Source organism: Humulus lupulus, chromosome 6, assembly GCF_963169125.1.
Source record: "Humulus lupulus chromosome 6, drHumLupu1.1, whole genome shotgun sequence".
In the NCBI taxonomy this organism is placed as follows: domain Eukaryota; kingdom Viridiplantae; phylum Streptophyta; class Magnoliopsida; order Rosales; family Cannabaceae; genus Humulus; species Humulus lupulus.
In genome coordinates, this window is record NC_084798.1 from 219632852 (window position 1) to 219651956 (window position 19105).

The 19105-nt window shown below is 37.4% G+C and overlaps 4 protein-coding genes across 4 annotated transcripts; 2 read left to right on the forward strand and 2 right to left on the reverse strand.

Annotated features, from left to right (window-relative positions):
- The first annotated feature begins 659 nt into the window (after positions 1-659).
- On the forward strand, positions 660-3065 carry LOC133786112 (rust resistance kinase Lr10-like). The gene is made up of 3 exons (XM_062225328.1): positions 660-717; positions 1425-1571; positions 1870-3065. The coding sequence occupies exons 1-3, from the start codon at positions 660-662 to the stop codon at positions 2976-2978; spliced, it is 1314 nt and encodes a 437-aa protein (XP_062081312.1). The 3' UTR covers positions 2979-3065.
- Positions 3066-11990: 8925 nt separating this feature from the next.
- Positions 11991-13199, reverse strand: LOC133783413 (rust resistance kinase Lr10-like). Its single transcript, XM_062223039.1, has one exon. The coding sequence runs from the start codon at positions 13151-13153 to the stop codon at positions 12092-12094; it is 1062 nt and encodes a 353-aa protein (XP_062079023.1). The 5' UTR covers positions 13154-13199; the 3' UTR covers positions 11991-12091.
- Positions 13200-13545: 346 nt separating this feature from the next.
- Positions 13546-14503, reverse strand: LOC133786113 (uncharacterized). Its single transcript, XM_062225329.1, has 2 exons — positions 13705-14503; positions 13546-13601 (listed from the first exon to the last, which is right to left on the reverse strand). Exons 1-2 carry the CDS (start codon positions 14501-14503, stop codon positions 13546-13548), a joined length of 855 nt encoding a protein of 284 aa, XP_062081313.1.
- A 3801-nt stretch (positions 14504-18304) lies between these two features.
- Positions 18305-19029, forward strand: LOC133783415 (uncharacterized). Its single transcript, XM_062223042.1, has 2 exons — positions 18305-18553; positions 18630-19029. Exons 1-2 carry the CDS (start codon positions 18548-18550, stop codon positions 18978-18980), a joined length of 357 nt encoding a protein of 118 aa, XP_062079026.1. The 5' UTR covers positions 18305-18547; the 3' UTR covers positions 18981-19029.
- The last annotated feature ends 76 nt before the right edge of the window (positions 19030-19105 follow it).

A 19105-nucleotide genomic window follows, 5' to 3' on the forward strand; every position in this document is an offset into this window, starting at 1 on the left:
AAAATGAACAAGCTTGAATCTAAGTTTGTTTAAATGAACTTAAATTGTTTAAATTTAATTCCTCTTGCAATTGGGTGAATTGGGTTGAGCACACGAATCTTTTTTTTTTTAAAGGAATTTTAATTTTTTTATTGTAATTTTAATATTTTTCTTTAATTTTTAAAATTCAAATTATTTTTTATAAACTAAAGGAAATTAGATTTTTCAAATTTTAAAATTAATTTTTTTAATAAAAATGGGCACAATTTGATTGTGCCAAAAGTCAAGGGCAAAAATGTTAATTTTTTTAAATTCAGGTCATCATTTAAATGGCAAAACAAAACGAAAGTTAATAGGAGGACTGTGTTTTCGTAAATGATGTAGTTCGGAGAGGAAATTTCGACATTCAGAAAAATTGCTAAAGGACACCAATGACGCTCAACACTACATGATAGTGTCATACCACTATTAATGTAATTGATTATCGGATCCCATATTATTTTGTAGTAATCAGATCCCACATATTTTGATTTATAATAAGTCATGAGAAACCGCAAAATCTTACTATGAATAATAACAATTATCTTTTAGGAGGCATCATCGTCAAAAGTTTTAGGAAAAAAAATACTAATTATTATTTCAATTATTACAAAGATAACTACTTGTCAGTGTTGACTAGGATGGATGACTTGTCTAATAAATTGGTTGGGACACCTAAGAAAAGAGAGTGGCTACAGCGTATGGAATAAGCTAAAACTATTAATTTCTCAGCCAATTCTCTACAGCGTATGGAATAAGCTAAAACTATTAATTTCTCAGTCAATTCTCTACAGCGTATGGAATAAGCTAAAACTATTAATTTCTCAGTCAATTTAATTTCTCAGTCAATTCTCTACAGCGTATGGAATAAGCTAAAACTATTAATTTCTCAGTCAATTCTCTACAGCGTATGGAATAAGCTAAAACTATTAATTTCTCAGTCAATTTTCTACAGCGTATGGAATAAGCTAAAACTATTAATTTCTCAGTCAATTCTCTACAGCGTATGGAATAAGCTAAAACTATTAATTTCTCAGTCAATTCTCTACAGCGTATGGAATAAGCTAAAACTATTAATTTCTCAGTCAATTCTCTACAGCATATGGAATAAGCTAAAACTATTAATTTCTCAGTCAATTCTCTACATTGGTCATGTCGTCCATACAAATCTAATTAAAGCAAGACAGCGTTGACTTGCACGACTTTGACCTCATGTATATGAGAGTGTGAGATGAGTTTATCTTTGTAACTAAAGGTGATATTACTGAATACCTAATTATTTTGATTTATATTATAAACCGTGGAAAACATAGGACAATATAGTTTAGACATGAATAGGCTGAGAAAGTGCAGTTCTATCAGCATGAATATGTCATATATCTATTATTCCTTGTTTATCTTAACAGTGCTACTTGTGGCAGAGAGAGGAGCAAGCCATGGTGACGAGTGCAAAGAAGCAAGGTGTGGGGAGAAGGGGCCACCAATCAGATCCCCTTTCCGACTCAAAGGCAGGCAACCACCCCATTGTGGCCTCACTGGCTTCGATCTCTCATGTACTCATTCCAACCAAACCACGCTTGAGCTCCCTAATCTTCGGTTGAAATTACTTGTAACCAAAATATACTATGATAAACATTACATGCATGTAAAAAATACCCATTGCATCCACAAACAGAATTTGAAATTCCTCAATCGTTCAATTTTTCCTTTCAAGTTTTATGAGCATGATGAAGACGACCATGGCACGCTATGAGCATTATTTGTCCTATAAACTCCATCACTAGTTTTTACAACTACTTTATTAATATCACATTGGTTAATCCTTTATTACTAATCTATTTGTATGTACAGGTTTTACTACAGGATCATTTGAAATCGTACTTGGGTTCCTTGCAACATTTTATGTCTATCATATAGAAAAACAGAAGAGAGAAAATGGATTGAGAATAGAAAAGTTTCTGGAGGATTACATAGCATTAAAGCCATCAAGATATACATATGCCGATGTGAAGAATATCACAAATGATTTCAAAGACAAGTTGGGAGAAGGAGCATATGGAATAGTATTTAAAGGGGCGCTTTCCAATGACATCCTCGTCGCTGTGAAGATTTTGAACAACGTCGAAAAGGGAAATGGGGAAGAGTTCATCAATGAAGTAGCCACAATAGGTCAAATTCACCATGTCAATGTGGTTCGTTTGGTTGGTTATTGTGCTGATGGGTTTAGAAGAGCTCTAGTTTACGAATTCTTACCTAACGATTCTCTAGAGAAGTACATATCAATACGAAGGTCAACCGGCACTGAAATCTGTTCACTTAGTTGGGAGAAACTGTTCGACATTGCTTTAGGTACAGCTAAAGGAATCGAGTATCTCCACCAAGATTGTGATAAACGAATCATTCATTTTGATATCAAGCCCCAAAACATCTTGTTAGACCACAATTTTAAACCAAAGATTGCTGATTTTGGTCTTGCCAAGTTATGTTCAAAGGATCAAAGCATAGTGTCGATGACTACAGCTAGAGGAACCATAGGGTATATTGCACCTGAAGTATTCTCTAGGAACTTTGGAAATGTGTCCTACAAGTCAGATGTTTATAGTTTTGGAATGTTGTTACTCGAAATTGTTGGAGGCAGGAGAAATAACAACATGAATGAAATTTATTATCCAGAATGGATTTTTAATCTTTTAGAAGAAGGAGAAGATCTTCGAGTCTATATCAATAGTGAGGAAGGAGATGATAAGATTCCAAAAAAACTTGCAATTGTAGGACTTCGGTGCATTCAATGGCACCCAACAGATCGTCCGACTATGAAAGATGTGATTCAGATGTTGGAAGGAAATGAAGAATTAAGCATCCCACCAAATCCATTTTCATCCACAAATTCATCCAAATTATACACCAAGATGCCGAATAGAATTATGGCAAACTTAGAATTAGAAACTATAGCTGAATAAACAGGAAGAATATTTAATTTATTATTTTTTTTATTTGTACGTCATTATAGTTGTGTAATTTTATTTAATATATATATATATATATATAGAATCGCTTTAAATTTGAACTACAGCTTTAGCATAATGTATATATAATAAAAAAATTAAAATTATAATATATATAAAAAATAAAAAATGAAAGTAATAGAAACATGAAAAAGCTTTTTATATATATAGGTACGTACTACTTATTAACTAGAATATATATATATAAATTGATATTGTATATATGCAGAATTGTGTAAAATAGGAAGTGAAGAGCGAAATGAATGGTACTTTTTTAGCCACAAAATAAGAAATACCCAACGGGAACACGCACAAATAGAGCAACGAAGGCATGTTTCTGGAAAGCAACAGGAAGAGACAAGGCCATATATGCTAGGCATAGCCTGATTGGGATGAGAAAGACTTTGGTTTTTTATAAAGGCCGAGCCCCTAATGGTCAGAAGTCTGACTGGATCATGCATGAGTATCGACTTGAAACCAACGAAAATGGAACTTCTCAGGCATGTCCTCTCTCTCTCTCTCTCTCTCTCTCTCTCTCTAAATACAAGTATAATATATGAAATGTTAACTGTAGTGTGCTTTGCTCCCGAAGACTTTGCAGCTCTGGGTTGATGAGGCTGTTGTTTCTTAGTGACATGGTTTGAGTTGCATGCTCTTTGTAAGGAAGCAGATATGGAAATGGAAGCCATGATTCTTTCAAAGGATAGCTCCTAATCTGGTTCCTTGGTTTTCTTTTCTCACTTGCAAATTGCAGTGATTGAGCTTATGGGATAGAAAGTAGGGAGCAATCCCATGCTTCCAAATTTAAAAAGCTTATCATCCTCTTCCTGTGGCTTGTCAGTAAAGATATGGGCAAGTTCTTATTTGTTATCCAATTCTCTTCATTTTATTTTTTGAAAGTTCTGAAAAATCGAAGAAAAACTAAGCAAATAAAAGGGTGCAGAGTGGTATCTCAACTCTACTAAGAACACTTCCACTACATGCACAAATAAAAGGGTGCAGAGTGGTATCCAGATAGATATATAACATCACCTCACATCTCATCTCCTATACACATAAATGATTGTCTTTCTAATCTCCTCTGTTCATAATAAAGAGTCCAATATGACACAATTAGCAATCTTTTACTGATATAGTAGACGGGTTTCTGTATTCTCTCTTCCTCTCGGACGAGCACCGCGCTTATCGCGTGTTCGGTAGTTGAGAGGTACAGGAACAGTACTTCTCCCGTCTCAGGCTTTGATAGGATGGGCGATTCGGCTAGGTGCTTTTTGAGCTCCTGAAAGGCTAGCTCGCACTCATCTGTCCATTCGAACTTCTTACTTCCTTTCAATAAGTTGAAGAATGGGAGACCGCGGTCTGTTGACTTCGAGATGAACCTGCTCAGAGCTGCCATCCTGCCAGTCAGGCTTTGAACATCTTTATGCTTCCGAGGTGAAGGCATATCGATGAGGGCCTTTATTTTGTCGGGATTAGCCTCGATCCCACGAGAATTGACAATGAAACCCAGAAATTTTCCTGAAGACACCCCAAAAGTGCACTTCTGAGGATTCAACTTCATGTTGTACTTTCTGAGCACGCCAAAGCACTCTTCGAGGTCATCAACATGGTTTTTGTTAAGTTGAGACTTTACAAGCATGTCGTCAACATAAACTTCCATGTTGTTCCCTATTTGCTCTGAGAACATCATGTTTACGAGCCGCTGGTACGTGGCTCCGGCATTCTTGAGTCCGAATGGCATGACATTGTAGCAGTAGAGCCCTTTATCTGTAATGAAGCTCGTATGCTCTTGGTCAGGGGCATGCATGGGAATCTGGTTATATCCAGAATAGGCATCCATGAACGACATCAGACCATGCCCCGCCGTGGCGTCTACGAGCTGATCAATTCTCGGCAGGGGAAAACAGTCTTTCGGGCAGGCCTTGTTGAGGTCCGAGTAGTCAATGCACGTCCCCCACGTCCCATTGGGCTTCGGGACCAACACTGGATTGGCCACCCAATCAGGGTAAAAAGCGTCGCTTATAAAATTATTTGCTTTCAGCCTGTCCACCTCCTCCTTTAGTGCTTTCTTTCTGTCTTCATCCAGCTGCCTTCGCTTTTGCTGCTTCGGGGGAAAGCTTTTGTCTATATTCAATGCGTGGCTTGCTACATTAGGGCTTATTCCCACCATGTCAGAGTGTGACCACGCGAAGACATCCTGGTTTTTCTTCAGAAAGCAAATTAATTGCTATTTTGATTCGTCTTGGAGGTGTTTCCCGACCTTCACCTTTTTTGAGGGATCAGATTCATCGAGCTGAACCTCTTCGAGTTCCTCCAAAGGTTGGAGGTCAACCTTTTCCTCAATCCTCGGATCAATCTCCTCATCAATTTCTAAAACTTTCCCATCTTTATTCTGTATGACAACGAGTGCTTGAGCGCTCGTTTGTTTCTTTCCCCTTAAGGAAATGCTGTAGCACTCCCTTCCTGCCAATTGATCTCCTTTCAATGTTCCGACCCCGCTTGGAGTTGGGAACTTAAGGGCTAGATGCCTTACAGATGAAACTGCCCCCAGCCCGACCAGGGCGGGTCTCCCGAGCAGTACATTGTAGGCAGATGGTAACTCTACTACCACGAACTCCATCATCTTGGTCACCGAGACTGGATAGTCTCCCAAGGTCACAGGGAGTTCAATGGACCCCATACAGGCGATTCCTTCTCCAGAAAAGCCGTACAAAGTGGTTGTACAAGCCTTCAGGTCGCGAAGGGAGAGTCCCATTTTCTCTAGTGTCGCTTTATAAAGAATGTTAACTGAGCTCCCATTGTCTATGAGAACTCAGCGCACTCTTTTGTTGGCAAGCTGCAGGGTGATGACAAGTGGGTCATGATGAGGGAACTGGACATGGGAGGCATCTTCCTCGGTGAAGGTTATAGGCTGAGTTTCAACCCTTTGGCTTTTTGGTGCCCTTGGTTCGGGTTCATAAGGAGACCCGTCCCCTGTCTTCAGTTCATTCGCATATCGCTTTTGAGCATTTCTACCTCCTCCTGCGAGATGAGGACCGCCCGAGATGGTTATTACGTCCTCTCCATCTATCGGCGGAGGCCTGTCTTCTTCCCGGGATCGGGAGTTATTATTCTGTGCTGTTGGAAGCGCGGCAACTCTCTGGCTGGCAGTAGTCTGTCCAGTACTCTGGTTTTTGACATACTGCCGGAAATAACCCCTCGAGATCAACCCTTCGATCTCGTCCTTCAGCTGCCGGCACTCATCAGTTGTATGTCCGGTGTCTCTGTGAAATCGGTAGTACTTGCTGGAATCCCTCTTGGACTTTTGATTCCTCATTGGGTCCGGACGCCTGAAGGGGACCTGGTTTTCATTAGCCAGGTATATATTTTCCCGAGACTCATTGAGCTCGGTGTGTACTTTATATACGGAGTAATACCTTTCTCCTTTCTTTTTCTTTCCCCCTTCAGCCTCGGGGTTATTTCCCTCGCTCTTTTTCCTCTTAGAGGGATTCTCTGTGGTAGGCTGTGAAGTTGCTGGGTCAGCCGAGGTTGAGGCGAAGTTAATGTTTATCGTTGTAGTTTCGGTTTGCGAGGTCGCTTTTAGTGTTGACCTCGCCTCCTCTACATTGACAAATCTCTGCGCCCGTTTGTTAAACTCGGTTATTGACCTCACCGGTTTCCCTTGCATGTCATCCCAAAGGGCGCTTCTAGGCAACACACCAGCTCGGATGGCCATCAAGTGTCCACTGTCGTCCACATCTCGTGCCCGGGCGACCTCTAAATTAAATCTTGTCAGGTAGCTTTTCAGTGTTTCACCCGGCTGTTGCCGGACGTTAGTCAAAGTGGACGCCTCTGGTCTGACTCCCATCATAGCTCGGAACTGTTTCTTGAAGTCTCTAGACAATTGATCCCACGAAGTTATCGAGTGTCTCTTGTACTTCTCGAACCAACTCTTGGCAGGTCCGGCCAATGATGTCGGAAACAACATGCATCTGAGCTCGTAACCTACGTTACTGGCTCTCATAATTGTGTTGAATGTACTCAGGTGGCTACACGGGTCGGTTTTTCCTTCAAACGCTGGGACGTGAGGAATCCGGAACCCTTGGGGAAACTGAGTGTTAGAAATATTGGGAGCAAACGGCTCGAGCTCCTCATCAGAGTCCTCGTATCAACCACTCCCTCGTTCATTCTTCAAAAGCCTAAAGGCTTTTTCGAGCTGATCAATCCTTTCTTGGACTGGGTCCATAGGTGGTGTTTGGAATTGATAGTCATTAATCGCGATCCCAGGCTCGCGTCTCCGTGAGGGATCTCTACGCCCATTCAGATGATTCCTAAGATCCGGATTTGTCTGATATCCCTTTCCCCTGCTCTGATTCAGATGATTGCGCAGGTCGGGATGGCTCTTGTGATTTCCAGTATTTTTACGACCCCGGTCGTGTTTACTGACAGACCTAGTTTCTCCGGACTCATCACTGGTGAAACTCATCGATCGGTCATTTCGTGGTGGATCCTTTCTACGTCGCCTTGTCTCTGCAGTGCGAGATCGGGACGTCTGACTTCTCTCGGATGGCGCGACTTTCCGCCCCTGGAACGTCTCCCTGTTTCCTTGTCTTTCCCCTGTACGCCCTTGATCCTGATCTCGACCAGGTTGAGCGTTCCTGCGGGGAGGTGAAGGATATCTTATGGGAGACGGAGGAAACCGTATAGGTGATGGTGGTTGTCGTCCTTGCCTCGGCCTGGAGGGTCCAGAATTTGCCCGAGATGGGCCAGTTGCGTTCGGTGCACTACCAGGAACCTGATTCCGAGCCTCGGCAGGAGCTCGGTTGTTCTCAGTTCCTGCAGGCACTTCCACAGGTGGATTAGGCGGGACTCGAGCTCGGGTACTCCTCTGAGGCCTAGAAGGAGCGGATGGCTCTGTTGGTGCTGGAGGTTGTGCTGGCCTCCTTGTGGCAGCATTTTTTCGTGGACGTCCACGGGGCCTCCGGGGAGGAACGTGCACGTCCCTTGGAGGAGGGACTTGGTCTTCGCGCGGAAGCGGGGGCTGAGCCACCTGCGCCTCCGCGGCTATCCTAGTCAACTCCTCGTTACGTTTGTTGGCATCTGCCAACAGCTGTTTCAGCTGCCGATTCTCCAATTCTACAATAGGGACATAACGCTCAGGGTTATAGTACATGTCCTCATCCCTCGGTTGTGGAGGTGGTCCCCGGGAATCAGAGGACCCACTCCTTTCTTCAGCGTCCGGGTTCTCCATTGGTTGTTTTCCAGGACGCCTTGGGGGTAATTTTCTTCAGGAGTGTTCTGATTGTTTGCAGCCATGAATCTCTCTGGGATGGATGCTTGAGGCTCTCAATGAAAGCACCAAACTGTTGACGCCGTTTTTCGTCAACAGATAAAAGAAGAGAGCACGTAAACAATTAAAGACAATGGCCAAAAGAAACAAACGAATCAAACACACAGTTTTTTACGTGGTTCAGCAGTTAAATCTGCCTAGTCCACGAGTCTCTGTTATTAATCTCAAGATTATCTCTGAACAATTCTTTAGCATGAATTCTCCAGAGTTTTCTCTCAAGGATCAGAATTTCGATCCTTTACAATGGTGCATGACCTCTCTATTTATAGAGAAGGATGCAGAATACTATCCCACATATTTTGGGTAGTTACTCTTTTGTGTATAAAAATAAATGGCTTTAAATGCCAATAATCAGATATAAAAGGAAACGTCCCCCAAAGATCAGGGGGCGTATAACTGTATTGAATAATATCCCACAATTCTTGGGGATTTACATCAATTAATAAGGACTACATCTCATAGTTATAATACTTGTAGATATTCAAGGTGGTTATAGCGTTTCTTCAAGGCTCCAGCATTTCTAATCTCATGTTACTATGCGAGCCACTGACATCCCACCGAGCTAACGTCTCTGTCGAGATGGGACATCGAGCTCAAGACCCATGCTCCGAAGTTCCTAAGGATGAAGGCGTTCTCGGAGCTGCCTTTCGAGATCGAGATTATTTCGAGGTCACCTCATTCGAGATCATACATCATACTTTGTAGGCTTGACTTACAATCCTAGATCACTCTAATCCTCACGAGACCATTTATTGCGAACTCAGCTTTCGAGGTCATATTTACTATGGCTCGAAATCTGGGTATAACAATACATATATCAATGAATTTAGGATCTGACTCTTCTATTTTAATTAATAGTTTCTACTTCCACAAAAAAGGAATACAACAAAACTAGAAATAATTGGATTAATTAATATTATGCCTATGTATATAGTATATGTTAGAATATTTGCCTGCATTAAATTTCAGAACACATCAGCAAAGTTACGTTTTTTCTTCCAGTCTTGTCTACCATTTTGCCAAGAAAATTGTCTTGATGTTGCTTTGCAGGGAAACATACATCACAACCATTTTTATTCAAACCACTAAATTGACTCAAAAACTAAAACTTCCAAAGAACTTTCTCTAAAGGATGCCCCAGACGCTTGTCCCATAACTCCATGGACTCATCACCGTTAACAGCTAGGACCTTAGCGTGTGGAACATCACATAAAAAGAAAAGCCCATCGTTGCACTCACCCACTCCAATCAACTTCCTCGTCACTCGGTCCTGTATAACACCCAAAGTATCAGTGATTTGAACATGACATTTATGCTCATCTAAGAGCTAGGTCACAGAGATCAAATTACAATCCAAATTGGGAACAAATAACACATTATTATTAAGTCTCAAATTTCTCGATAACACCACACTTCCTTCATGTGTGGCGGCTGCAGACCAACCATCTGGAAATTGCACAGGACAATGATGAATTGTCTTCAGATCAATTACCAATTTTAATGTTACTTGTGACATGATGAGTGGCCCCGGTACGAGTATCCATAAACACTTACCCGTCAAACAATCTTTGGGCTTTGGAAAATTAAGAAGATCAAGAATGGTCTGCCATTGGGTAGGCGTAATGCCAAATAATCTTGCTGCCTTTGGCAATGCCTGAGAAGTACTCGCCTGTCCCGAAGAGCCAACAGTGGTTTTGTTTGCACGAACCAACGGGGCACCACTAGAGCTTTTGGTTATGGCAGCTGCATCGTCGGCCATGTTGGAAAAAATTGTCGCGCCAAACTCTTGGTAAAAAAAAAAACGTCTCCTCCAATATGGCTCTTGATACCATGCCAAGATTGATCTCAATTCTTTATATCATTCAAAACGTATAATGCCCACATATATACAAATTACATCATCAAAAAGAGGAAACTAAAAGATCTTGCACCCCAAGACTCTCTCCTATAATAACTATACATAAAATTTGAATTAATGACAAATTACCACTACTACAAAAAGGCTTTTTAAGACACACGGGACACGAGTCCTCTATTTGAGAGCCTTAAAAACTCAGGTTTTCTAAAAAATCTCATTGAGTGCCTTTAAGTAAGTTTTTAGGACTCGCGTTGCAAGTCCTAAAAGAATGATTTTAGGACTCGCAAGGTCTTATTTTTAATTTTTTAAAAATGAATTGATAGCCAAAGCTCCTGCCAGAGCTCCGACATTAACGGCGGCACCACCACCCCATGGTGGTGGTTCGGGAAAATGATCAATCATTTTGTGGGTTTTGATGCCCAAAGCACAAGGAATGCATTGGTGGTGTTTGTTTGGGTCGGGGTGGCTCGAGGCGGTCGGAAAACACTCAAAAGAGTTTGGGAAAAATAGCACCACCACGACTTTAGGCGGCGGAGGACGTCGCGTGAGGAGCTAGGCTCGCGAGGGTCGAAGGTCGCCGACCTTCTGCGTCCATTGCGTCGTTGCGTGTAGGAGGGGGGTGGCCGGAGCGCCGCCGTCCGTGGCTTGGTTGTGGAGTTCGTGGGAGAGAGAGATAGAGAGAGAAATGGGGGAAGAGAGCAAGGAGAGAAAGAGAGAGAGAGTATGGGCTATTGTGTTATATTTTTCTTTGTGAAGTAATAAATAGTAAAGTTTTAGTTAAAAAGAATAGGAGAGAATTTGAAATTTTTTTAAATTCAAACTTTTAGGATACACATAAATTTTTAGGACTCGCACTGACATTCTCGTAATTTAAGTTAAAAAAATTGAAAAGAATTTGAAATTTTTTAAAATTCAAATTTTAAGACACACATAAGTTTTTAGAACTCGCAATGCGAGTACTAAAAGTGCAAGTCCTAAAAATATTATTGTAATTTTAGTTAAAAAAATCGGAGGGAATTTGAAATTTTTTAAAATTCAAATTTTTAGGACACACATAAGTTTTTAGGACTCGCACATTCTCGTAATTTTAGTTAAAAAAAATTAGAGGGAATTTGAAATTTTTAGGACAAAAAATAATTTCTATTCTTTTATTGATAGTAAATGAGATTACAAAGAAATTGGGTTTTAATTAGAGCATAAAATTCTAACAATATTATACTTGTAAAGTTGATATATTTATGTAGTTTGAACCTAAATTAATGGTGTTGTTTAATTTTTAAGTTATTTTTTTATGTATATTTTTAAGTTAATATTAAAACTCAAGTACCAACTCAGTTTTGAAAATAAAATCAGGTTACAACTCGAAATCTAATTAAAAAAATGAACCAATCCAATTACTAGTGGTATTGGATTAGATTGGATTAAATTTTTATAATTTATTGGATTGGGTGATAATTTTTAAAATCCAATTTTAATTGTATTGAATTGGATTAGTACAAAAATGTTGAATTTGATCGAAAGGGTAGAGTTTGTGATATAATTTATAGAACTCACTTGTTGACTTGACGTCGCATTTCAACTCATAATTAATCACTTCAAAGTGACAAATGGAAACATGACATGTGTCGTCCATGTCATCCCAGTTTATGATTGGTGCTAATTATTAATCTTTCTAATAAATTGTAATAGAATGTACTCAATATCTAAAGTATCTATTTTTAGAATAATAAAATAAAAATGTATTTATCACAATCGTTAATTAACTTATAATTAATACAAACTCACAAATTTCATAATTATCATATACATAAATAGTTTTATTAGTACATATGCCTATTGTACTCTTGACATTATCAACTATTAATTGACATCAGTAATCTTCTATCTAGGCAATGTTAATGAGGGAGGTGTCTCATTAGCACCATCATTATTATTATTGCACTCTTGTTGTTGAGGATATAAATGAAGATTTGTGGGTATTTGTAGGCATTCAAACTTACCTTCAAGCATTTCTATGGCTTGGCTCATCGTAGAACGATCAGAAGGCTTCAGTTGTATACACCACAACGCAACAATGACCATCTTTTTTATTGATTCTGATTCTTCTTTTGTGACAAGCTCGTCAATTTTTATGTCATTTCCTTTAATGAGTTGCTTGTGTATCCATAAAGGCAAATAAATGTGGCTTGAGTTTTCAGTCAATGTTTTCACATTTTTTCGTTGATTTGCCATTTCCATTAACAGCATTCCAAAACTGTACACATCAGATTTGCTAGATACTCTTCCAATGTTTTTATAGAACAATTCTGGAGCTATATAACCCATGGTTCCTCTTGCAGCAGTTAAAGATACTAAGCTATTATCCAACGTACATGATCTTGCTAGCCCGAAGTCAGAAACTTTTGGAATGAAATTTTCATCTAATAGAATGTTGTGAGGCTTGATATCAAAATGAAGTATATGTATGTCACATCCTTGATGAAGATACTCAATACCACGAGCTATTCCAAGTGAGATATCAAATATTTGGGTAAAACTTAAGGAGACATTAGTTGTTTCTCGTGAAAAGATGTACTTGTCTAGAGATCCATTAGACATGAAATCGTATATAAGAGCCCGCCTTGTACCTTGAACACAAAATCCAATTAATCGCACCACATTGACACGGTGAATCCTTCCTATAGTAGCAACCTCATTGATGAAATCTTGGCCATTACTCTTGGATTGTCCCAACATTTTGACTGCAACAAAAGGACCACTACAAAGTTGTCCTTTATATACAGTTCCAAATCCTCCTTCACCCAGTTTCTCCTTAAAACCTTTCGTCATCTTCATAATGTCTCGATAAGAATATCGTATAGGCATGAGGTTGTTATGACTTTGGAGAAAATCTTCGATGCCATCGTACATTGATAAATGTCGTCTTCTCCATTTATACACCATTAGAGATATCACAAATAAAAACCCAGGTAATGTTCTTGGTGCCAAGAATCCCACTGGTAAACAAAATAATAAGGAAACAAATAATAATAATAATAATAAATTAGCATTTTCTATCCCAATTAAGTATTATAAAAGCTGTAATTAAACATAAAACTATTTGAATGAAAGGTAACCTTACCAGTGTATTTGTAACGTCCCTCATGTAATATGTAGTCTGCATACAAACAAAAGAAACCATAAAGATTAGCAAATACTTACGTACTATAAAAATACACACACACACATATATATATACATATATAAATATATCTATACAAACACGTACACATACATATACACACTATGAGGATGAGGGTGAAATGAATGAGTTAAAGTTATGAATAAAATAATAATTATCCCTTACATTTTGTGTAAAACATAACCTGGCGAAAAATTATTTCGAACGAGACTGCATCATAAAAAATATAGCAACAATTAATATTGTAAGAGATATATATATATATATATATATATATATAAAAACATTATTCATTATTTCTGGAAATGTATACCCTCACAAAATCGTTGATTCTTTGGTTGGAAACTATCTTTAGTGACGCATCCATAACGGTAACGACACCTAACTTTGTTGGATTTTTCATTGAGGGAACAAATCTGTCGATGATCTTTTGATTTGTCAAAGATTTGGATCCAAGAAAGCTGAAACCCATGAGCTAGCTTCTTGTTGATTCCATGACATGATAAAGATGATGCATAATGATAACTTTCATCTATGAATGTTACTTGTTTTATCCAGCAGGACTCCTCCAACTCAGAAAGACTCACTTGTTCCAGCAAATAATAAGACCAATTATTATTGTTTGGAACGCAAGGATGAGCATCAATGTAAGAAGGGTTTATCACTACTCTTTCACAGCTAAGCAACACTACCATTTTTGCAAGTTTTGGTCTGTAGCTATCATATTCATAAAAGTTTTCATTGGACAAATTACTGATGGTGATCAACGAGGAGACGTTTTGATGTTTTTCAAAAATGGGATCAACAACTCGAATCGTATAGTTGTTATAGTTGATCTCCCGTACATAGTATCTTTGATAATTGACATGGGAACGACCGTCATATATTTTGTGGCGTTGATGAAGAGGCAAGTTTAAGACTGTAATATTATTCTCGCAAGAAAGAGTGTACCTGAAATCTCCACAATTCGAAGGATCAGTGGTGAGCCGGAAAGGATATTTTATGTTAGAGATACTGCCGCATGAAGAAGAACATGATACAGATCTCATATTCTCTGCACTAATTGCATGAAGCAACGTTATGACCAGCAAGAGAAGAAGAATCGGCTCCATCAATAATAGTCTGCACAACATTATTGTCTGTAGGAAAGTTTTTTTTATTATTTTTTCACATAAAAATCTAATGGTATATATTACTGATCCATCCATTACATAACATATATATATATATAATCTATGTCGTTGTAAGTAATACTGACCAAAAAAGTCATTTCTAAAGCTAGTTAACATTGAATAGTGATATGACTTTGCTAATAAATATCGTTGTACATGAAAGTATGGAACACGCTACAATTATTAAGATATATACTTTAGTCATTCAACAGTTTTGGCGACTTACATTATTGTTGACGTCGACAAAAAGCTAATTTCCAAACATTATTTGCCAAGAACTTTCCATCTTTCTAGGTTCGACGACTGGCATGACTTTTCGAATATACATTTCAATTATATAAACTAATTCAGTGCACGAGAATAACAATAAAAAAAACAAGTAATAGACAAACCCAAAATAATAAAAAAAAGTAAAACACAAAAGAAAGAACACCAAGAATACTTGGTTCAGATACAACCAGCTCGGTTGATCCTACATCGAAGGCTAGGCAGCAATGCCTAAGTCAAATCTATTATATCTTAAACTAGATTACACCCTCCAAGCTCTCAAGATTACAACAATACTCATTCAACTTCTCTTGAAACACTCCCTCACTTGAGTATTACAACACAGTTTTTGCTCTCATCAAAAAACTCTCAGAAATTGAATTCACTTAGGTTGATCAAGCCTAAAACTATATATATGGTCCAGATACAAAAACTAAAGAGACAAACAGAAATTAACTGTAACTAACAACAATTAGTTATTCTGTTACGAACTACTGGTGTCCAAGCAGATGCAACTAAAGAAAACGTAGATACAACTGAAAACAGCAGATTACTGTGAGCTGTCATTTTACTAATTTTTTGATAGGTTAAGGAAAGAAATCACAATCTTTAAGGGTATATATTACTGATCCATCCATTACATAACATATATATATATATCATATATATCTATGTCGTTGTGAGTAATACTGACCAAAAAAGTCATTTCCAAAGCTTAGTTAACATTGAATAGTGATATGACTTTGCTAATAAATATCGTTGTACGTGAAAGTATGGAACACGCTACAATTATCGCTCCAACAAAAACCTGGTATACCGGCGGCACTATTACCGGCGGAGTCAGTCCGCCGGTAATAATACTATCTTTACCGGCGGAAAACTGAATCCGTCGGTATTAATCATGTTTTTTAATTTTGTTTTTATTTTTTAAATGATTTGATTATTACCGGCCGAAAATCTATTATTACCGGCGGACAATCCGCCGACAATAACCAAATTTTATTCACGCGGTAAACCTGCCGCCCAATTTAATTTTCGCTTATTGCTGGCGGATTATTGCCGGCGGGCTCCGCCGGTAATAATAATAAAAATATTACCGTTAAATACTATTACCGGCGGAACTACTATTGCCGGCGGACCTCCACCGGCAATAATATTCTATATATTGTGGCCATCCGTCTCCTTCGCCTCCGTTCGTCCGAGTGCCCAGAATTCTCAAAAAACTCCGTTCGTCCGAGGCAATATCCACCATTTTCAAAGGTTTTTGGGATTATATTCAGCATTATTTCATCACAAGCGGTCTGGGTATGTAGTTATATATTTTTTATTGTAATCTATTTTATTTTTCTGATGTTGTTTGAGTTATATTTTTGAGTTGAGTTATAATTACAATTTTTTGTTTTTCTAATATCATGTATATCTTTACATATTTTTTTTGGCTGATTGTATTTTTAATCAAATACATATACAATAAAAAGTTTGGGTTAATATTTGGTTATGAACAATTTTTTTAATTATATATATTGAATTTAAATATTCCATTAACTTACAACTAATATATATATGTTTATATTTCAGGGCTTCATTGGGAGAGTACTGAATCTTGCTATTGTTTGACTACAGGTAAGTAATTTTGTATTTCATACATTTTTATTTTGTTTATTTAGTTTTAAAATATATGAAAATATTGTTAGTTTTAAAATATATGAAGAAGCAATTCTGGGTGGACCGGTATTTATGCGTTGGATGTATCCTTTTGAAAGATACATGAAAAAATTAAAGAATTACGTTGGAAATAAAGCTCGTCCTGAAGGGTCGATAGCCGAGGGTTATGTTGCAGATGAGGCTTTGACATTTTGTTCGATGTATTTCAAAAGTGTTGAAACAAGATTTAATCGTCTTGATCGCAATGAAGATGAGGTGACACCAAGAAATCTTTTTGTATTTCAATCACAATATCGACCTATAACAAAAGAAACTCTAAAGCCTCTTGATCGTGCGACTCGTGAACAAGCAGAGTGGTACATATACAACAATTCACCTGAAATTCAGAAATATTTGGAGTAAGTTTCTTCCCAAAAGTTGCTTTTATTTCATTGAAAATGCTTTCAACTGATTCAAAATTTTTGTTCTTATTTATAGTGAACACTTAGAAGAAATCAAACACAAATATCAGGATGGAGATCATAACATTTTACATAAGAAATATTTTCAGCGATGGTTTCACAAGAAGGTGAAAAAAAAAACCTACCCTATATTCTTTCATCCTTTTAAGTATTTTTTTCAATTCTATAATAATTTTATTCATTCTTTTAGATATACGACTTACAAAAGCTTGGACCGTTAGATAATGGTGACGAGTTGCTAGCTTTAGCATCTGGATCAGATCATTTAGGAGCTTATTACGAAGGTTGTATAGTGAATGGTGTTCGATTTATGTCAACCAAACGAGATTTAAAGAGGAGCACTCAAAATAGTGGAGTATTTGTTGCTAGAACAGAAGATTTTAACTATTATGGAATACTTGAAGAAGTATTAAAGTTAACATTTACTGGCACATATTCTGTGACATTGTTCAAGTGTAAGTGGTTTAATACAGATCGAAGAAGGAAGAAAATAATTATAGAGAATAATATTACTAGTATAAACACTAGCGGGGAATGGTACAAGGATGACCCATATATACTTGCAAATCAAGCGAAGCAAGTATTTTATCTCGATGATTTACTTAGAGGAAATCAGTGGAAAGTTGTTGAGGGTGTAAACCATCGACAAATTTGGGACGTCGAGAACTGTGAAGCTAATTCAGACATTGATGTGGTACATGATATTAGCTCATCAAATTTTGTGTTGACTGTGAATCTTGGCGAGTTGGTTATGCTACCTACTCAAAATTCGATTGACATTAGTACAGTACAAAATTTAAATGTTAGTCAAGAGGATCACGAGTTAGGCGATGAAGAAGCAGATGACGAATTAGATGAAGAAGATGATTTATTAATTGATTTTTGTGAAGATGATGTTAATGCTTATTTAGTTAATGATGGAAGCGATAGTGATTATTAGTTTTATGTAATGATTACCTTTGTAACAAACACAAAAATTTGAATTTGATTTGTATTTTCCAATTTATGCTGATTTTGATTTTGTTTAATGTTATTTCATTACTTAATTAAATTTGATGATATTAAATCTTAAATTTGATTTCTATTCTTATTATTAAATCTTAAATTTGATTTCTATTCTTATTATTAAATCTTAAATATTTATGAATACAAGAGACATGTCAGCTGATATAGTATCCCATCACGGTGGAGATGGTGGTGGTCAAGACCCCACAGATCCTAGCAGGATACCCTCAACTTGCGAGTCAGGTTAATATCTAAATTTTAGTTATGAGATATATTATAATCGCAATATGTTTAAATGTTTAAGATTTACTAATATTTTTATTTTTATGTATTAAACAAATTAATAGATCGTCCTGCAAGAAGGAGGGGACGTGGCCCTGCCAGTAATGTTAATATTGAAAAACGAAGGCGGGATGCTGGCAAACCACTTGAATTGCAACTTGATCCGGCGACAGACAAAGTGGTTGGTACTGAGCACCAAGCTTTTGTTCGTCAATTGAGTACTGAAGTTACATTACTATTGCCGGGACATTATTTAGATTTTAAAGATGTTCCTCAGCAATATAAAGACCAGGTCGTTCAAAAGATGAAGGTAAAAAAAAATATATAATTTTTTATTATTATACATTTTAGTCTATAAAAACTTAAACTAACAATTTTTTTTTTAGTATTACTATAATATCGATGGGCATCCAGAACCTGAAAGAGTTATGGGAACTCTGTATACGGAGATGCGCAAAAGATATTCAGAGAGAAAGAATATTAGGCATTCTCATTTCCAAAAATATTATTCTGGAAATCCGAATGATTTGGATAGTGCTCTCAATGCTATTCCTGACTTGTGCTCGAAGGAGAGCTGGAAAGAAATCGTCGATTTGTTTCTGAGCCCAAAGTTTGTAGCGCGATCCACGCAGAACAAGAAAAATAGAAAGGAAATGAAGTATTTGTCGACGCAAGGCTCTAAATCAATGGCAGCGATCCGTAACGAATATGTAAGTAAAATACTTAACTTTATTTGATATTATTATATTATTAATTAAACTAACACTATTATTTTGTAGGATGAACCTGATGATCATGCTATTGATGCTTGGAGAGATACTCATATAAAAAAATCTACGAAGACTTGGGTTAGCGAAACTTG

Bases quoted from the DNA above. Each gene is read 5' to 3' on its own strand.
- LOC133786113 (XM_062225329.1), bottom strand. From the start codon at position 14,503: ATGGAGCCGATTCTTCTTCTCTTGCTGGTCATAACGTTGCTTCATGCA. The intron at 13,602-13,704 runs GTATACATTTCC...TTTATGATGCAG, and splicing joins GAATCAACGATTTTGTGAGG to TCTCGTTCGAAATAATTTTT.
- LOC133786112 (XM_062225328.1), top strand. From the start codon at position 660: ATGGATGACTTGTCTAATAAATTGGTTGGGACACCTAAGAAAAGAGAG. The intron at 718-1,424 runs GTATGGAATAAG...TTATCTTAACAG, and splicing joins GAAAAGAGAGTGGCTACAGC to TGCTACTTGTGGCAGAGAGA. The intron at 1,572-1,869 runs GTACTCATTCCA...TTGTATGTACAG, and splicing joins CACTGGCTTCGATCTCTCAT to GTTTTACTACAGGATCATTT.
- LOC133783413 (XM_062223039.1), bottom strand. From the start codon at position 13,153: ATGGTGTATAAATGGAGAAGACGACATTTATCAATGTACGATGGCATC.